Here is a 21,203-nt window from a genome sequence, read left to right on the forward strand (position 1 = left end):
TCGTATATTGTTACTTGTAATAAAACTATTAAAGTTGTGAAAAATCATTACAATACTCTAATGTGACTTAGAAATATGGAAAATATAATATAAAACTATTGATGTTTAACTTATTGTTTTACAGAGAAAAGTTGCCTGCAGGAGCAGAACCATTTGCAATTGCCCTACCAAATGGTTATAAACTTCATGCTACATCAGAAAATTATACCACTTATGAAGCAACAGAGTCATCTCTACTGATGCAACAACTAATCAAGTTTTTGCAAATGCCCATATCTGTGGTTACACTGGGAGAACTTGTCAAGCAATGTATATGATAGTTATTATTACTATTTAAGTTTTTTAGACGTTCATGTAGCCAACAGTTCCCTGAGACTGATTAATATATACTGTACTCTTTGAATAATTGCTTCTTCCTAAGCTTTGCTAAAATGGCCATACCTTTCTTAACTCTGTAGCCTTATCTCTCATCTCTCCTTAGATTTCAGCAGTCCATTGTAAGGTATTCCTCTCCTTGCTCATTCCTTCTCATTTAGCTTCAATTAAACTCATATCCTTTCTCCCTTCCAACCCTGTGTTTGCTTTATTGAGTGAAAATTTTTGCATGCTTAGTAATAAATATGTGCAACTATTACAGTACTATGATGAAACAATTTTACACAGATTTTCAAGTCCATCATTATCATCAATGTAGTATGAGATGATAAAATACAGTAGCTACAGTCCAAGAGTAACAAGCATACAAGCTGGAACTATGTAATGAGAGTAAAACACTTTAATGCACAGCAGTTGGTTTGCGAGGTTATGAAGGTAACAGGATATGAGGTATTGCAGCTACCGTATAACATGGCCTATAAGACGGAATTTGAACCTTAAAAAAATCAGCCCAAAATTAGGGGTCGTCTTAAATACCAGGTATAAAATTCTTACTTCTTACATATTGTGGTTTAGCGTGTCAAGAATGGTGATGGAGAACATCGTAAAACACTCACACGGTCCTACCACTAATTATTTTATACTGAAACTTACGTTTGGGAAGCTGGATTAAAAATAAGATTACCGGTATATTAAAATAATACAAATGTATTATAAACCTGTCTAACATACCGTAAAATAACAACATACCCTGGTAATAAACGCAGCTATCATCACGCACCGCCCGCCATTTGCCAGTGACGAAACAAAAAAGGGAAAATGTTTTTTTACATCCAGCACTCGCTGTCACTACGCACTTTTAGGGGTCATTTTCCCGCTTGCCTTTGTGTCCGAGTTGGCCAATAATGCATTTCTTTACTGATCATAATACGTATTTCCCATAAATAATTCATGAAGACTTTATTTTATTTGCATTACTCTTCATAAGAAGTTCTCAGCGACACCCACGCAGACTGTCGTCAGGCTTTACCTTGGGAGACCACGTAGGTTTTACAAATAATTATCAGAATAATAATTCCACAAATGCATATATTTATAACACAATCATAGCATTATTATTATATTTTTTTTTTACGGGGATTAGCCCACCTGGGCACAAGTCACTGACCCACATCGGGGTCTGGGGGGCGAAAATGTAATAATAATAATAATAATATTAATAATAATAATAATAATAATAATAATAATAATAATAATAATAATAATAATAATAATTCATAGTAAATAAAATTTATAATAAAAAATTCAAAATTTTAAATAAAATAGTAATACAGTAATAAAGAACCATAAATAAATGCAAAAATGAAAAAACGATCAAAAGTGAGAAACAATACACTATATGTACATTGTGTTGTCAAAGTAAGAGAAACAATTGAGACCCTGCAATTGTGTGTAAATGAGGCAGAAAGTCAGATCAGCAACCTGGAACTTGGTCACAATTTTTGTGATGCCATATGGCGGCAGGGTCTACCATTAGACAACACATTATGCTTCCACTATCTTCCCAGGCGGTAGTACCTCCCTGTTTGTTAGCTGCCTACTACTGACACAACTTTTAGTAATATTACTTTGATACAACATGATAAATTAGACAAACAATGAAAATAAACAAACAAAATTTAATTACCAAGATGCTTCCCATTGGCCACTGTAACAGGGGGAGATTGGGCTATTTTTAGCCCGTCTTTGTGTCTGAAGTGGCCAGTAATGCATACTGGTATATTATCTGATCATAATACTTATCTCCCATAAATAATTAATTTAAAATTTATTTTTTTACAAAAAATATTCAGCAAATGACTGCAATAATTCTTGAAACTACCGACAGTGGTAGTTTTCTTCATGCTAAATTTAGGATGAGAATGAAAAAGCCGAAGTCACGTCATCTGATTCGGAGTTTGATCCTTAATGATGATGCAACCATAAATGTATCAGGTAAACTTCACTTACCGGGTATAGCCTTCCTTTGTCACGAAGCAAGTTTATAAATTAAAGAAAATACTTGCAGTGTGTTTAATATATTACAGTTTACTATAAATAAATAAATAAACAAATAAATCGGTAAATCCATTTCAAGTAAATGGAAAAATTTTACTCGACACCGACATTAGTTCCAGTTAAATAACAGACGTTTAAGTGGCGTCACTAGTGTTTACACTACACCAGCCGGTAACATTTGATGCCATTACTTGAGGTGAATTGGCCTTATTTTAAATAACCAAGGATGTGTAAACAGCACTGGTCAGTGGGATGGTTGGTAAAGGACTACTGGGTCAGTAAGCTCCCAATGGTAAGTGTCACATTTGGGGTAGTCTTATGTAGTGAATAGAGCTCGAACGATACTTTTTAAATGGAAATTTTGGGGGTAGTCTTATACACCCCATAGCCTTACAGGCCGTGATATAAGGTTATGTGAATTTTTTTCAGGAGGGATTATTTTTGTCCTTAAAACTGATTTTAGAGCTGTAAATACTCACTATTAATTCTGACATTTTAAACCAGTAGATGTAGATTTTAAACTTGACTGATTAATTAGTCTACTTTTGTAAATACATTAGTCTCTCAATATACTGTATCATGATTCAATACTCTGCTTTCAGTATGTATCATCACCATAGATTGCTCCCATTATTTGTTATTTTGTGGTAAAACTCCTTTATTTCATGGTATAAAATGAGAAATTGTGATGATACTGATTATAACTTCCAATAAATTTACTCTTTCCTCAGCTTTTCGTCGCTATTCACATGAAGAAGACGTGAATGGTCAAGTACCAAAGACAGAAGGAAATCTGGCTTCACCATGTTCTCTTGCAGATCGCTCTATTCCATGGGATATGGATGAAAAAGGCAAGTGTATTGCAAAGAGAATATTAGGATTTAGTTTCACATTACCTTTATATCTGTGAATAAAAAAAATTATAACCAAGGATTAATACTGGAATATAAATTATAATAAGGACAGTTATCCCACAATTGCTCTTTTAGTTCTAATAGGATGACTCCAGAGGAAAAGTCAATAGGTTTGCTAGGTCTGATAATAAGGGTATTTTCTCTGTGGGAAAACAAAACAAAATTGAGTTATTTATGATTACAAGTGGCCTTCAATGGCTAGTGCTTACAGTATACTTCTTTTTATACTTTAGCAGTAGAAATGAAATTGCTGCCAGGACAGTTACTTTCCAACTCTTTCACTGTGTTATGATTTCATGTTCAATTCCTAGAAAGAGTCATTAACCCTTAAGCCCCAAGTTGAGGTGCCATTGGCAGTACCCCCCATGTGGGAGTAAATCAAGAAAAATCAAAACTTTTCCCAAAATAATTTAGAACCATTTTAAATTATAAAACAATAAAAAATAAGTAAGAAAACTTGCCAGGCAGTGCTGAGGGAGGAAGGGGGGAGGGTTATAAGGGGACAGTGTTGTTTTGACAGCTGAGCTCGTGGTCACCTACGCACTTAACAACTATTTTTAGCTTGCCTTTGTGTCTGAGATGGCCAATAATGCATATATTTACTGATCATAATACTAGTTTGCTATAAATGATTCATTTAGAATATTTTATTTGCATTATTTTTCATAAAAAGTGCTTGGCAACACACGCAGTCGGTCGCCAGGCTGTCTGGCTGTCTTTGTGTTTAGTAGAGCAAGTAATGAATAAAATAATAATAATTCCACAAATAAATACATTTATAACATAGGCATAGCATTATTTTCCAGTAATACTACACTACAATACAACTACACTACTTTTAGCAATATTACTTTGGTACATCATGATAAAATGGACAAACAATGGGAATGAAACAAACAAAAGTAGGTAATTACGTTCAGGAAGCTTCCCTGTGGCCAAGCGTGTGACGTGACAGGCAAATAGTCGCACTGGAACCCGATAACCCACGCAGGGCATTTAAACACTGGCGGGAAATGGCGCGCGTCTTAGTACGTCACCCGGGGCATAAGGGTTAAGTCGTTACAAAATTAATGCAGTGTGTTATTTTGAAACTCTATACAGTATTACATTTCGGTATGAAAAAGGCCATAAAGTTTCCATATTTGACTCAAAAATCCCATAGAAATGTTATTAGATAGTGAAAATTTTACTTATCAAAATATTTGTGAAAAATAAGATTCATTATGAATCTAGAGAAGTGAAAGTAAAGTGAGCTGAGTACTGGTAGATAACTTGAAGCCACAACTATTCCAGAAGCATAACTCTTACTTTAAATATAGGGAATACTGTATACTGCATGAACCACCTTATTTCATACACTCTCCTCTTCACATGTATAGTGGAGGAAATTTCCAAATGCTACACCCACCTATGAATTTGAGCCCTATAAATAAGATATCAATGAACTCGAAGCAGCTGGTAGAGTTCCGTTATTCTGGTAACACTGTGTAAGGAGGGAAGGTGATGGAAGGTAGATGGCTAGGGGTTAGGGGGGTGGTAGTCACTGGATTTGCACAGGAGGAAAATGCCGAGTATTGTTTCTGTCTAATATGGATAGATGAAGGTTCATAATTTTTCCTTACAAAGCTAGTTATCCCTCCTGCCTATTCATTGTAAGAAGTCAGAGCTGATAATAAGCTTTAATACTTCTGTGATCCTGACAATACCTCGGCTGCATTGTGATTGGCTACTGACATTTTTAAGGTCACCACTGCTTGGAAAGCTTCAATATTTTACAATATATTCTCCTTTCCTCTCTCACTTATTTATACATATTTTTATATGTTTATGGAATATATAAACACATATCGTTGAGTCATAATAACCCCTTCTACCTACATCCATAATTAACCAGCAGAAATCAGTAACATGACAACTGTATGCTGCACACTCCACCACCTCCTCCCACCCAACCCCCTACCCACTGTTACCAGATGATGGACTCTACCAGGTGGTTTGTGATTCACTGGTCTCACACTGATGAGTTTCACATTTGTGGGAGAGTATAGCACTTGGAACTTTCCCCATCTGTACATAGAAACTTATTTTCTAGCTTATTTATCAAGAGTTATTGTTGACAGAGTATGGAGTACTTCGCCGCTGGGAAAGGCTGGGAAGAGTTGAATGTTTTGAAGCAAAGGTAAGTACCGTAGTTGGAAAGCCTTTTGTATGTACTAATGGGTTTAGCCTTTATGTAAACTGTGATAATTTGTCAGTTAGAAGTTAAGTTTTAAAACATTTGCAAAATGGAGTACTTAATTGTTCCATTGATTTATGAAACATTGCTTGCATTTCATTACACCAATTACTATGGTACTGAACTGAACATGTGCCTTTACTTGAGGGAAAAAAAAAGCTCACTCTTAATTTTAGGGTTCCTAAGTCAGTGGTCAAAGTCATCATTGCTAAAACTTTGGTTTCTAAAATGTATTATGAGTTTCCATGCACAGATAAACATAATATTGCATAGCTTCCTTGCCTCTATGAACACGAAGGACCATATCTGTTGTGCAGGTCACTGATTTAGAAGTCATTGTTATTATTGTTAAAAACCAAGATTTTGGTTTCTCAACTGTAACTTGATTTTCCCTGCACTAATATACATGATACTACACAAAACCTTGCCAATAGGGAGAGCAAGGACATTAATGCTAAAACTAAATATCACTAAAGATGATAGCTATTACATATACTGTACACCTCACCCCTAACCCTATCTGTTGCGACTGTTTTTTTTTTAAATCCCAATATTTCTATTATCTTGTATCTAACACAATACAGTCCCCTACTTATGAACGTCTGACTTATGAACACTCACCGATACGAACGAGGTTCCATAAGGTCAGTTATTTTAAGAATCCGACAAAGTTACAACTGGTTCATAGTACAGTAAAGCCTCTGATAACAACGGTTCGACCAACAACTTTTCATATTTAAAACCCTAGTTAATTTAGGACCCAATTCAATTTACGTCCTTATTTCATTCGTATTTACGACCAGTAAACAACAGTCAGAGCTTGGTGGTCCCTTTAAAGGTTTTGAGGAAACCATGCCAAACATTCAAAGAAATATTGTTGAGCTTGCCAAGCACATTGTAGGATTTGAAGAAGATGAATTTTTCAACATGTTGCAGGAGTTTGTTGCATATTTTCAGATGTGTATATGTATAGTACAGTAGCTAGTTGATTTTGCATTCAATTGGGATGCATTGGGTGTGATCTGACAGAACTTGTTTTTAATGAGTACAGTATAATTAATTCATGAATTAATCTCAGTCTGTAATGTCTACGGATTATAACCTTGTTTACAGCCTTTGACTCTTGGTTTTAATTCATGAATTACCTTGTGAAAGCTGTTCAGTATGGGAGATAAAACTGTTACAGATACTAATTAAATGGTAAATTTAGATAATATATACGAACACATTTAATTTCAGATGCAAGTAGCTCACTGTGACATAAGAGTGAAAGTCCAGTGCACCCAAGAGGAACTGCCAGATTATCAGCATTATCAGAAGAAAGAGCCAGTAAGGGTTATTAGTAACAATATTCAAGTTAATATTGTACTAATGCAGGGTGATGCACCTTTTGATACCAGAGTAATAAATAAAGAAGGACTAGATCTTCACATCAAATTCAGCACTGGCCAGAATGTAAGTACAAGCATCCCTCGTTTAACATTCAATCACTTACTGATATTTCGATTTAGTGATATTAAATTTTTAACACCCTTTTTTTTGTTTAATAATTGATCAAAATTTGGTTTAGAACTCACTGAGAAAAACTCAGGAGGAAGTCAGAAAAAATGGTGATTCAGTGCTCCAAGTGCACATCATTATAGTATTATAATGTAGCTAAGAAGTAAAGAAAATATAATACTCGTATAAAACTATAAAATAAGAAAAATGAAGAGCATGGGTGTGTGTGTGTGTGTGTGTGTGTGGGAAGTGAACGTATGTATTGAGGCAGTGAGCTGTAAGTGTGGCCAGCCGCAGTCTCCGTCTCCCCGATACAGCTCCTCCCCGACTTACGACCTACTCGACTTTTGACCACCCGGACATATGACCGCCTCAGTCGTACCAAAATTTTGTCAATTATGTACAGTATTTTCGAGTCCCAACGTCAGTGATTGCTCTGTGTACTGACAAAATTTTTGTTTGTAATTCACTTTAAAATGGCTGACAAGCTTAAAAGTGAGAGTTTTGTGGTGCTGAGAAGAAAAAGAGATGCCCATTTTAGATTTTCTATGTATTATTTAAGCATTTTCGACTTACGACCATTTCGACTTATGACCTGGATTTGGGTCCCTAACCCCATCGCAAGTCGGGAAGGAGCTGTATTACGTCATGGCATACACAGCCAGCAGTCACACTCATCTCTTGAGTCAGGTGGGTGAATGCCCGGCTGAACTGTGTTGCATGTATACTTTACCAGTAAATGTGAGGAAAAAATTGAAATAATAATAATAATAATAATAATAATAATAATAATAATAATAAATAAATAAATAAATAAATAATTAAATAAATAAATAAATAAATAAATAAATAAAAGAACAGAAAATTATTGATTTGCCACTTGGCATTTGTTACACTACACATGGGACACAAGTCAAGATCCCTCATGCCCCTCCCCTTCCCCCTCCTCCGCTCTGTGTGCTAACTCTCGCACACATAAGAAATGTTTATTCCTTTTATGTTTTTGACCTCACGATATTTTTTTTTGCACATTCTGTATGAGCGATTGTGCAAGCATTTAACAGACTAAGAAAAAAAAGAAGAAAAAATTACAGTATGTACATATATTTCCTGAAATTACATATTGAAAAATAATAACACAGCTCACAGCTTGGCCTGGAAGGGGTAGGGCTAGGTGGATGTAGGTACAGTGACAGTCTGACTTGGCAACATGCCAAGTTCACTAGAAATCAAAACTGTGACACACATTCACAAAAAAGGTCAGGTCTATAGCTCAGGCAGATCCTAATCCACTTAACCTTTCAATAAAAAACGGAAAACTACATTTGTTATCAACACAACAGGTAACCAGGTAAGAATCTTGATACATACAGAAATGATGAAACATTTTAAGTACAGTAAGTCTTCGCTTAACGTCGTCCCGCTTAACATTGTTTTGGTACTACATCGCTGAACGTTAGAGACCAAAAATTCTTTTTACGTCCCGGTGATCCGATACTACGTCGTTTTGCGTCATCACGGACTACTTTCAGTGGCGCATCACCCGCTCTTGTCTGGCCGCGCTACGCTCTCGGTATAATGAGACAAGATAAACAGAGAAGAAGATATCATATACAGTATAAGTAAGAAGAGTAGAGAGTAGGAATGTAAAGATAGGAAACTTGGTAGCGTGGCCGGGATGTTATTTACTCAGCGTCAATACGCTTATCCTATCTCGTATGTCAATACCCATATATTACTTCTTAAAGGGACAACTTGTTAAACACCTCTACGATACAGATATTTATTAATTCACTCAATGACATAGACACATTAATATCACTATTATATCGGGGTACTAACACATTATGTTTTACGTTACTCGACACTGACTCTCGGACACACCTGAATGAATACACTTCCCACAGTAGGTAACTCACCCTAGGACCTTCTGACAAGACTCACGTGTACCCTGACGTAGGCCCAGTGAGTGCTGGCTGGGCTGCCTCCTATGGGAGAATCTGCTTAGCTGGCGATGCCGTGGTCTGGTCGGGAAGTCTCCCTCCCGACCTGGGGAGTGGACGTGCGTGACTCTGCTTAGTGAACCGAGTGATGACCCGAACGGGAGAGAGATGACAACAACCAGAATGAGAATCAGTATGACCAGAATAAGGATGGAATCCAGAATGAAGGTGGGCGGGACTGTAGGGCCTTTATATGGGGCCGGTCCAACCGGCCTCTGACCTCTAACCAATTATCACTAAACTGGTTAGATTTGGATAGCTGTGTGCAGGTGTGGTCCTGCCCAGGTGTCTTGGTTAGGTGAGGTTGTAGGTCAAGTCACCTGCTAACTCAAGTAATTAGCGGATGAGGTCAGGTCCCTTGGGTCCTGACCCAAGGTGTGTCAACCCGAAATGTGGTGGTACCATGAGGTCTGCAGTGTACTTGCTGTTGTATGTGAAATAATTCTGGGCTGTAAGCTTTGGTCTGACAATCAATCATTACATCGGCTTGGTGAGCTGCCCTCACTAGCGGAACGTCACAGCGTCCCTAAGTGACACCAAGCCAGTCTCTGTTACGACTTCACATCATTCATGCATGCTTAAGTGTTTTTGCTCTAAAACTGTACTCTAACCATTCGAAATGGCTTCCAAGTGCCCATCAAGTGCTACTGATGTTAGTGTAGTGAAGAGACAACATAAGACCATTACACTTGCTACAAAAATGGATGTATTAACCCGATTTGAAAAAGGGGAACACGCTGTGATCATAGCCGTTGTGCTTGGTTTAACCCCCACAACGGTGCGTACTATCTGGACGAATGCTAACAAGATTAAGGTTACTGCTGGAAGTGGTTCTTCTCTCAGTGCTACTAAGACGACTCGTACAAGAAGCACTGTGATAGAGAAGGTGGAAAAGATGCTGGCAATGTGGATAGAGGACCAGAATCAACGCAATGCCCCTGTGAGCCTTATGGCTATCCAGCATAAGGCCAGATCCCTGTTTGACGACTTAAAGGCAGAAGAGGGTGAAGGATCGAAGGAAGACCTTTACTGCCAGCCAAGGATGGTTTCAATGATTTAAGCATCGTTATAGCTTCAACAATTTTAAGATGACTGGTGAAGCTGCCAGTTCAGATACGGTTGCTGCTGAGACATTCCCACCAGAATTCAAACGGATTATCCAGCAAGGAGGCTACTCACCGAAGCACGTCTTCAATGTGAATGTGACTGGTCTCTTTTGGAAGAGGATGCCTGAGAGGACCTATATCTCCAAGGAGGAGAAAAGAGCGCCAGGTTTTAAAGCAGCAAAAGACCGCTTGACTCTGCTACTTGGTGCGAACTCTGCCGGTGACTTCAAGCTGAAGCCTATGCTGATTTCTCGCTCTGCCAACCCATGGGCCCTGAAAGGTTACTCTAAGGATCACCTTCCTGTCATTTACAAGGCAAACAAAAAGGCATGGATAACCGGTGCTATATTTAGCCAGTGGTTAAACGTATATGCCGTCCCTGTACTAAAGAAATACTGTGCCAAGGAGAACCTTAACTTCAAAATTCTTCTGATCCTTGACAATGCTCCAGCTCATCCTCCCAATCTCAACGACTTGATGACAGGGTAAAAGTTGTATTCCTGCCTCCCAACACAACAGCACTGATGCAGCCTATGGACCAAGGCGTCATCGCCGCATTCAAGACATATTATTTACACCATACCATGGCCCAACTGTTTAAGGCTACAGACGGAGATAATAAACCAAGTATCCGAGAATAATGGCACAGCATGAACATTCTTCATGCAATTGACAACATTGGCAAGGCATGGGAAGAGGTTTAAAAAAGTTGCCTGAATGGTGTGTGGCCCAAGTGCGTCAACAGTTTTACGGAATTCACGGACTTAGTCATAGCTGTAAATAGGGATATCCTCAGCTTGGCTAGACAGGCAGGCTTTGATGAGCTGGAATCAGAGGATATTGAGGACGTCCTGGCATCCCATACAGAAGAGCTCACCAACGAAGATCTGCAACAATTAACAGAACACAGTCCCGTTGAAAACGAAGACGACGACGAAGAACCTCAGCGAACGCTAACTTCAAAGAGGTTGGCTGAATCGTTGAACATGTTCCAGCAAGTAATGCAAATGCTTCTAGATGACGACCCAAACAGAGAACATAGCTCAAAGGTTCAACACAGCATTGAGGACAGTCTTGGTTGGTACACCAAGATCTATAAGAAGAAGAAGAGTAGAACAAGCAGTCAACACTGGATTCATATTTTCGTTGCAGGATGGCAAGAGCTTCTTCACAACAGCTGGCAGCCGAGGAGGAGCAACCAGAGGCGAAGAAACCCCAATTAGAGCAGGAGGAGGAGGAGCAACCAGAGGCGAAGAAACCCCAATTAGAGCAGGAGGAGGAGGCAGCTGCAGAGTCTCAGTGACTCACACCCTCCTCTTCCGCCAGCCTCCTCCTTCGCTCCACTACCCACCACACACTCGCTCTACCACCTCCGCCCATCGGTGAGTACCGATACAAACTTAGTACTGTAGTTCTATATACTATTCTCTACAGAAATGGCAATAATTTTTGTATATGTAACTTTTTTCATGGGGCAAAGGGAGGCTCAGGAATGTAACTCCCGTATTTTATCTATTTCTTAAGGGTAAAATTGATCCACTTTGCATTGTTTCGCATACGTTGCGTTTTCAGGAACGTAACCCCGACGTTAAGCTAGGACTTACTGTAGTTTGCCTCCCCTCAAAATATTTTTTTTTTTTAAAGGCCCACCCTCCCCTCCCCGAACAACAGCAGCAACAAAAAAATGAAGATAACCTTGATTATTTGAAATACTGACTTGATCTCTGAAGTACCTAAACAGTACTGACCAGTAAGACCCTGCCATAATTTACCATGTCACACTATACTGAAACTATTCCATCACGTCTGTAGCAAATTACTGAATGGATACAAAAGCATCATTGCTATATATCCCTAAACTTAGGCGTCCAAGAGGATTACTGAGAAAACGAATTTTAATGCTGGTCAACAAGGAACAACACTCTTAAGACAGTAAATGAATGAGTTTCTATCTTCAGGCCACCACAAAGATGGTGTAAGGATAAGGAGTGGGTCCAACGTCCGCATGAACGAGTGGGAGTTTCACATTGACTCATTGATAAGGGAGGGACACCTACGACCTCAAAGATGGAGGAGAAAACTGTAACGTTGTTTAAAACTGTTGTGACACGCTAAGGGCTCCAGACGTAGCTGATGAATAAAACGGTAATCAATGAATACGATAACTTGGACGTACCTGAGATATGGTGTGTTGATGTCCCCGAAGAGCTGTTTTAATTGACACTTACCTGGTAAAAGAAAAGGAAAAATTCAGTTGAGATTTTTTGCCATCTATCTCATACACACACTCACACCTATATGATTATTTACACTTAACTTACAGCAATAACTAAGGCAGAATCAGTGATCTTAAGCATTAGTTTATGGCAAATGGATGAATAAGAGAACTTGTTCAATATGTCAAGAACACAACAGTTGTTTTAATAGTAGTTACCTTGTGCTGGTAGAAGCCCTGGCACCATCTTGACACTTTGCTGTACTCCATACGATAGTTGAAGACACTTAACAACACTTACTACACTTTCCTACACTTTAAAACATTAAAGGCACTTTCCTGACACTTTATCACATTATTGGCACAGTCCGATACTTTGACACACTTCACAGCAGCTTACTACACTTAACACAGTATGACAATATTGTATATTGTATGGACACTATACAGTATGGTTTTTTCAACACTAGTGTATTAACACTTGGTAACGGTCACTTTAGGCCACTTTAATGCCTTAAGACACTTGATGACACTTCATAGCATTTTTTCAATGTGCTACACATCTTGCAACTAAATAATACGATACTTATCAGACGTACTGGCATTTAAAAGCTCTTATAAAACTGTTGGATATTACATTAATCTTTGTGATATAATGTGGCACTGACACCTTATGCCATTTTACAACACTTTATGCCATTTTACAACACTTTATGCCATTTTACAACACTTTATGCCATTTTACAACACTTTATGCCACTATACCCCACTTATGACACGTATGGGTGTTCTTAGTTTCCAGAATCTTCTTGACACAAACACTTCACATCATTTATAAAACTTAATAACACAAACACTTTACAACACTTATTAACACTTTGGTAGAGGTGTTGACCATTGTTGTTTACCGCGCTGTTCAAGAGACGTTTCCTAAATGATGGTGAACACTTCCACTAATTATCAACCTCAATATTAGGCAAATTGTTTCCATTGTCGTTTCCATTTTTGTTTAATATGATAGTGTGTAAAAAATTTGTCAACCAATTCGTACAATTCCTTCTGTTGGTAGCCGTTATCTACACTACATTATTTATGAACATATTATCACTTTACAATACTGTACTCACGAAAACTTTACCGCACTTAAAATAACTTTTAAACTAAAGTGAATGTTAAAAGTCAATTTGTAGTTTAGACCAACCAAGGCTATCGAGTTGAGCAAGGTGTTACTCCAGTGGTTTATATTAACACTTCTTCTATGACGTTTCCCTCGCAAATGACTCGTTTATACCGGAGGGTCCAGGGGGTGGGGGGGGCACCCAGGTCAAGAGGTTAGGTTCTTTTGGCCTCTTGACATTTTCATAAATTCGAAACCGCGAAACGAAGCTATTTAAGATTACCTTTATCTTTATCTGTTCTAATTATACACAAGAATATATACTAATATTTTAATGGATAGTTTTTTGGATGATTGAATGATGTACCGGAAACGAGCTATTCTTGAACCCTGTCAGTCACTTGTTAACAAAAAGTATTCAGAATTGTTTATATTGTTTATCCCACTTTATTTGATTATTAAAAAAAGAAAACAAACGGAAATACAATAAAACTATTAAACTTAAAGGAAACGATAGAACACATTTATAATTATTTTCTGATTCCGAAAGTCAACTCTTTTGAAGATGTATGTGGATGGTATATTATTTCCTTTAATATTTTAGACAAACAAAGAAAATTAAACTACCATACAATAAATAATAGTTTGGTCAATTACACATATAATACTTAGGTTAATTACCCATCTAAATTCACGTCTAATATCCTATCTTTAAACACCTTATCGTTATTTCTTATATTAAATACTTTTGTTTTATTTAGATTTCACGTTTTTTTTTCTTGTTCTAATAATCAAATAAAATGGGATAAAAAAATATAAACTTTGAGACACCTATTAAGTGTTAAATAATATCAAGTTTTCTATACACCAGACTCAACCATCCATTAAACTAACTAAAATATTAACTAACAATCTTTTATAATACATTACATTATATCTTATTACTTAGAACAGATAAAGGAAAAGATATCTCTAAAGCTACATGTGAGGAGATGGTCAACAGAGGTCACTAAGAAGGCATAAAACAAACTAACTGGTGTTCATAAGTAATGTTAAGTGTTGTAGTGTTTGTATTATGAAGTTTTATAAGTGAAGTGTTCGTGTCAAAAGGATATAAAGTAATTCTGGATAGTAAAAACACACATTAGAGCCATAGGAGTGGTATAAAGTGTTGTAAAGTGGTATAAAGTGTTGTAAAGTGGTATAAAGTGTCGTAAAGTGGTATAAAGTGTTGTAAAGTGGTATAAAGTGTCGTAAAGTGGTATAAAGTGTCGTAAAGTGGTATAAAGTGTTGTAAAGTGGTATAAAGTGTCGTAAAGTGGTATAAAGTGTTGTAAAGTGGTATAAAGTGTCGTAAAGTGGCATGAGGTGTTGGTGTCATGCAATATCCCGAAAATTTTATAAAGTGCTTTTAAGTGCCAGTAGGTCTGATAGTGTTACTAAGTCTAATAAGTGTTGTAAGATGTTTTGCACACAATGAAAACGTGTGCTATGGAGTGTCAGGTGTCAAGAAGTGTTCTAAAGTGTCCTAAAGTGGTGTTAAATGCCATACAAGTATCATAAATCTGGAATAGTTATTGTATAAAGTGTTCAAGCAACATATAATATTGTCATACTGTGTCATAAAGTGTCTTAAGTTGCTGTGGCCAGTGAAGTCTCTCAAAGTGTTTTAAAGTGCCATTGATGACATAAAGTGCTATTAGTGCTTTAAAATCTCGCAAAGTGTAGTAAGTGTTAAGTGTCTTGAACTATCGTAAGGTGTAAAGTGTGTCATGGAGTACAGCAAAGTGTCAAGATGGTGCCAGGGCTTCCACCAGCACAAGGTAACTACTATTAAAACAACTGTTGTGTTCTTGACATATTGAACAAGTTCTCTTATTCATCCATTTGCCATAAACTAATGCTTAAGATCACTGATTCTGCCTTAGTTATTGCTGTAAGTTAAGTGTAAATAATCATATAGGTGTGAGTGTGCGGTCCGACTAATTACCCAAATGTAGCCGCAATGAAGTCAAATGATGGTCGTACAAGCGTAATTCGGGCTGTGAATCACTTCTCGATTATTATTTGGTGTCATAAAGTAAAAAAAAAATATTGGTAAACTTAATTTAATCTGAGTTGTGTTAGGTTAGGTTAGATTAGATTAGATTAGATTAGATTAGATTAGATTAGATTAGATTAGATTAGATTAGATTAGGTTAGGTTAGGTTAGGTTAGGTTAGGTTAGGTTAGGTACATGCACTTGATCTATTAACTCAGATTAAATTAAGTTTACCAATTTTTTGTGACTTCGTGGCACCAAATACTAGTCGAGGTTAGATTAGATTAGATTAGATTAGATTAGATTAGATTAGATTAGATTAGATTAGATTAGATTAGGTTAGGTTAGGTTAGGTTAGGTTAGGTTAGGTTAGGTACATGCACTTGATCTATTAACTCAGATTAAATTAAGTTTACCAATTTTTTGTGACTTCGTGGCACCAAATACTAGTCGAGGTTAGGTTAGGTTAGGTTAGGTACATGCACTCGATCTATTAACTCAGATTAAATTAAGTTTGCCAATTTTTTGTGACTCTGTGACACCAAATACTAGTCGAGAAGTGATTAGCAGTCCGATTTATTCATCTAGGACCATTATTTGACTTCATTCCGGCTATATTTGGGTACATTTGGGTAATTAGTCGGACCCGTGAGTGTGTGTGTGAGATAGATGGCAAAAAATCTCAACTGGATTTTTCCTTTTCTTTTTCCAGGTAAGTGTCAATTAAAACAGCTCTTCGGGGACATTAACACACCATATCTCAGGTACGTCCAAGTTATCGTATTCGTTGATTACCGTTTTATTCATCAGCTACGTCTGGAGCCCTTAGCGTGTCACAACAGTTTTAAACAACGTTACAGTTTTCTCCTCCATCTTTGAGGACGTAGGTGTCCCTCCCTTTCAATTTTCTATTTCAATTGTTTATTCCTTGATAGAGGAAGCGGGATTCTAGTGCTGTCACTAGGTACCCGTGTACAATGATACCAGAAGCATCTAGCAAGTGTGACAAGTATATACAGTATAAATATTATAAAGGGGCTTACTAAAGCCTAAGAAAGGAAGGATATTCCTTTAACAAATAATCGATGTTATTTACATAATATCTGGCCAGTATGGGGAGGATCATCGTGTCTCTGTCAGGGGGTCGTGGAGTGGTGGTCCAGCAGGCTTCACGGAAGCGTTGTGTGTGGGGACATCTTAGGAGGTACCGATAGTGGATAAGGGTGCTGCTGTTAGGTCTTCTGTATAATGCACAAGAACGTTGGTCCCTCCCTTATCAATGAGTCAACGTGAAACTCCCACTCGTTCATGCGGACATCGGACCCACTCCTTATCCTTACACCATCTTTGTGGTGGCTTGTGGTCCTGTCGTTGTCTATATGAAAGGCTCCCCCTCCCTCATACCGCCCATGAGGGTTTCGGAGTCCTTTCCCCTCCTACCTTCTTCCTGTCAGAACCTCATCTCCTCTACTCAAGTGGGTATAGTGATCACATTCACCTGCTTTATAGGCATCCGTATCTCCCCTAGAAAGCTCTTGCGACACTAAGATAAAATTATCTTCATCATAGTTTCATTATCCTGCTTTACAGACTATTAGCTAATCGACTTCGTGTTTTGGAAGCATCATGTCCTCTCTATCAGCTGTTGATTTGTCAAACAGGTCTCACCCCTAATTGGTAACAACCTAACCTAACCATTGGGATTAAAGTTTGTACTAATTGGTCCCAATCCCAGGAAGTGCTCATCGCAATGGATCCCAATTTTAATGGGCTCCAAACATAATGCCTGAGGGGTGATTAGGAATAAAGTCTTTTGGGGCAAAGAACCATTTGATCCTGTGTTATGATTGTTTATCAGACCACAGCTTACAGCCCAGAGAAATACAACACATATAACAGTAAGTAGATGCCCATGTGGTAACCCATAAAGGTTGACACACCCTACAGTGACAGTAAGACCTGACCCAGAGTTCTCACCGCCACGCGATTAGCTTAACCCGGCTACATGACCGTTTTCCTCAAGAAGCTACCCCCAGCCAGCATACCTGTCACCTGACTAGACACACCAATATAAGGCCCTGCAGCTCCCTCTCAGCAGACATTAGCATTCGGATCATCATTGTAACAGGGAAGGAGCCGACAGCTCCTCTCCAGAGGGAGACTTCCCTTCCCAGCACCGAGTCTCCAGCTAGCAGAGTCTCCCACAGGAGACATAGTCCAGCACTCCCTTCAGGATCACACGTGAGTCTTTGTCGGAGCGATCCGAGGGCGAGTTACTTACGATGGGAAGTTTATCAATTTCATGTTTGTGTCTGAGAGTCAGTGTCTAGTAACTTCGATATATTGATCTATTAATGTGTCCATGCCCTTCAGTTAATTAATAAATAGTTATCTTAAAAGTGGCGTTTAGAAAGATTCCCCCTACGAATATAATATACAGTTAAATAACTAACCGGCCACGCTACCAAACTACCCCACTTTATATTCCTACAACTAATAACTTCTTACACTTGACATTTTGAGTGTTAACCATGTCTCAGTTCAGCTTCAGAGACCAATGTTTTAGAGTTGGGTCTCTCCTCCCATTTTAGTTGTGTGAGCGCGTTCTCACACTCGTGCCTCAGGAATGTCCTAACACCTCAGGAGCATTTGACCACCTCCTTGTGTTTCAAGAACATCAAAACATTTTGGTATTACTGTATTTTATTTTCGGACATCGCGCCCCCGAAAGTTATAAACTTCTGAAACATTTAGATTTCGCTATTCTGAGCCATATATATACATGCCGGAAATGGATAAATAGCGACACAATTGAATTGAATGGATTTTAAGTAGTTTTCAGTCTTCGTCTGTGAGATATTATCGGCACATCATGCATGTGCAATATTGATTGACGTCATCCAGTCATGACCAATGAGGTATCGATATCTTCACGTTAATTTTTTTCGACCAATCACATTTGATTTTCTTCAAAGGAAGCAGCGTGGGTAATTTCATTGACCAGTCTCACAATGGCCGATTGGCTGTGGTGGAGGTTAGTTGTTGTTTGTGCTCCTACGATTATTTCAAGTTTATTGCCGAGTTTTACGAGAAAGACGATCATTCTTTCCAATTCTTAAGTATCCCTGGTCCTTCCACTTCTAACTAAGGTATTGTACTATCGGACATGGTATTCCCTGTAAGAGTGTACCATCGTACGATATGTTTTCCCATGTTGAGATGGGGGCTCGTCTATGGCAGCGCCCGGTTGCCAGTCACCAGCTGACGCTGTTAGAATAAAGTCTACAAAAAACATGGTCTATGATTCAAACCTCTCACACTCCCCCAAGTTTTTAACTACTGAAACATTTAGGTTAGAGTAAACTAGGCCTACCGGGTGTCCGGAGCCCTGGCTAGGGGTCAGGTTAGGTTAGGTTTTCTTAGGTCAGATGACTCATTTTCGTTTTCTCCCTCACCAAAAAACTCCAATTTCCCAGGCTCTCCCCCCGTTATTGATGGGGTTGGGGGCAAAAACTATCAATTTCGCCCAAAATGAAGGTCACATTTGTTTAAAACACACCAAAATACACAGGAAAAACATTTTAGTCAACCCCTAGGGACTCATGTCCTAAAGTAAAAATTTACCAGTATTTTTTTTTTTTTTTTTTTTATGTACAGTATTCCACGTTTTCTAAGGTTGCATCGAACACCCAATTTTTCTTAGTTTTGTGAAGATAGAAAGTCATTCGTTTTACTGTACTGGGAGTGTTGTTCCTTGTTGATGGACGATAAATTTCTTTCTCACAGCATTCATTCCAGACCAAAAGTTTGGAGATATACAGTATAGCACTGATGCTGTCTCTCCATCTGTCTGTGATAGCTTTCGTATCCACTCAGTAACTCGCCACAGATGCGATGGATTAATTTAAGTATTAATGTGAGAGTAAAAATTATGGCAGGGTCTTACTGGTCAGTACTGGATGTGTTGATAGTTCAGGGACTTCAGAGATCAAGTCAGTATATCAGATACTGTAATATAATCAGGGCAATCTTAATCGCTTTTTGGGGGGCTTAAAAACATATTTTTGTGGGGGAGGGGAGGCAAACAACATAAAATGTTTCATTATTTCTATATGAAAATTCTTACCTGGTTACCTGCTGTGTTTATGACATACTGTATGTAGTTTTTCTGTTTTTTATAGAAAGGTTAACTGGATTAGGACTTACCTGAGCTATACAGTAGACCTGACTTTTTTTGTGCACATGTGTGTGTGTGTAAGTGTCACGGTTTTGATTTCTAGTGTATGTGAATGAATCTAATGTTCAAGTATTTAGATTCCTCTTGTAATTTCCAGGATAATTATATGATAATTACTTTGGTGGTGATAAAGTGTATGTGTCTGAGGTAATGAAAACACAGTACGTAATAAGTGGACAAAAAACATATACTAATGAAAGAACAACGCAATACAATGTCATTCAGTTATTGTACTTCAGCTGATGAACTCTAGTGTACTGTAATCCACACCACTTATAAACCTCACAAACTAGCGGCCTCGAAATTCCTAACCGGTAACTTTTCTGGATGCATCCCATCCCCCACCTCACCTCCAGAAACACACAGACCGGAGCAGGCAATTAAACGGTGGTTGTAATAACTTATGTTTTGTATAGTGCACAAGGCACCACTCATTTGTACCCAAAATTCCATGTTGCGTTTACGTTTAGTCAGGATGGCACCAAAACCACCTGTGAAAATTGATGTTCCTCTACAATAAAGGAAATACTGTTTTTGGTGACTGATTTCCTCTCACACACTGAGATCCAAGATACAACATGAACTGGCGAGTGTACCCACGAGGCGACCCGAGACGCGCCACGCTCTCGCCCGGGATGGAGACATTTCGGTTTAGAAAATGCGCGCGTCATTTGAAAATATTTTTGGTCACGATGGTCACAGTCGTATGTCCCGACGGACGTACGGTCAGAGCAGGTCGTAAGTACCAATGGACGTAAGTCCATGTGGTCGTAAGTTGGGGACTACCTGTACTAAGTGTCGTGACCATAAGGTTTGTTTTGGTATGGTTTACCACCATCACAGCCCAACCTTAAGGTTATATTATAAAATGGAGAGGTTTAACCTTTATTTTCTACAATCTATTAATGCTATTTAAAATATCTAATTGACTAACCATAACATCAGCATAGTTTTTGAAAATCACAGCAACTTTGTATGGGAAAATGAGGAGCTCCTGACCATTACTTGCTAAGACCCATATGTCACTGAAATGCGTTATGTATTGCATTGTACAGTATTCCCCAACCTCTCCTCTGCCCCCTGGGTAAGTCAGAGAGCTAATTGGGAACATATACATGTGGGTGAGAGTCCTCTGAAAAGACTGTTGTTTGTCACACATTCCTCCCTGAGCATTATCCTCCATTTTCTATTTTGACAATTACCCTGCAGCAGATTATGGTTCGGAACTCCTCAAATTGGTTCCGCACTCAGTGTGGTTATTTTTCAACTTGTAGTGTTCATTTTTTTTCCCTGTTACAAGAACGCAATCTTTCATAGCTACAGAATGATAAAATTATATATATATATATATATTATTACCAGTATAAGGTTAAAAACATAAAGGGAATAAACATTTCTTAT

At 38.1% G+C, this 21,203-nt stretch overlaps 1 protein-coding gene across 5 annotated transcripts in view; it reads left to right on the top strand.

Annotated features, from left to right (window-relative positions):
- LOC121855183 overlaps positions 1-21,203 on the top strand; it is a 46,224-nt gene that overhangs the window by 20,591 nt on the left and 4,430 nt on the right. For 2 of the 5 annotated variants that reach the window (XR_006086730.1, XR_006086731.1), the window contains exons 12-16: positions 125-309; positions 3,165-3,284; positions 5,468-5,526; positions 6,823-7,038; positions 11,345-11,574. Coding sequence is in view for 2 of the 5 variants with exons in the window: in XM_042350052.1 (XP_042205986.1) it covers positions 125-309; positions 3,165-3,284; positions 5,468-5,526; positions 6,823-7,038; positions 16,278-16,292 (595 nt within the window). In the remaining 3 variants the exon portion in view is untranslated. Of the gene's footprint in view, positions 1-124; positions 310-3,164; positions 3,285-5,467; positions 5,527-6,822; positions 7,039-11,344; positions 11,575-16,277; positions 16,330-21,203 lie in introns of all 5 variants that reach the window. The other 3 variants (XM_042350052.1, XR_006086732.1, XM_042350051.1) reach the window with 3 other exon arrangements.

Source organism: Homarus americanus, unplaced genomic scaffold (genome assembly GCF_018991925.1).
Source record: "Homarus americanus isolate GMGI-L3 unplaced genomic scaffold, GMGI_Hamer_2.0 scaffold29048, whole genome shotgun sequence".
Lineage (NCBI taxonomy): Eukaryota > Metazoa > Arthropoda > Malacostraca > Decapoda > Nephropidae > Homarus > Homarus americanus.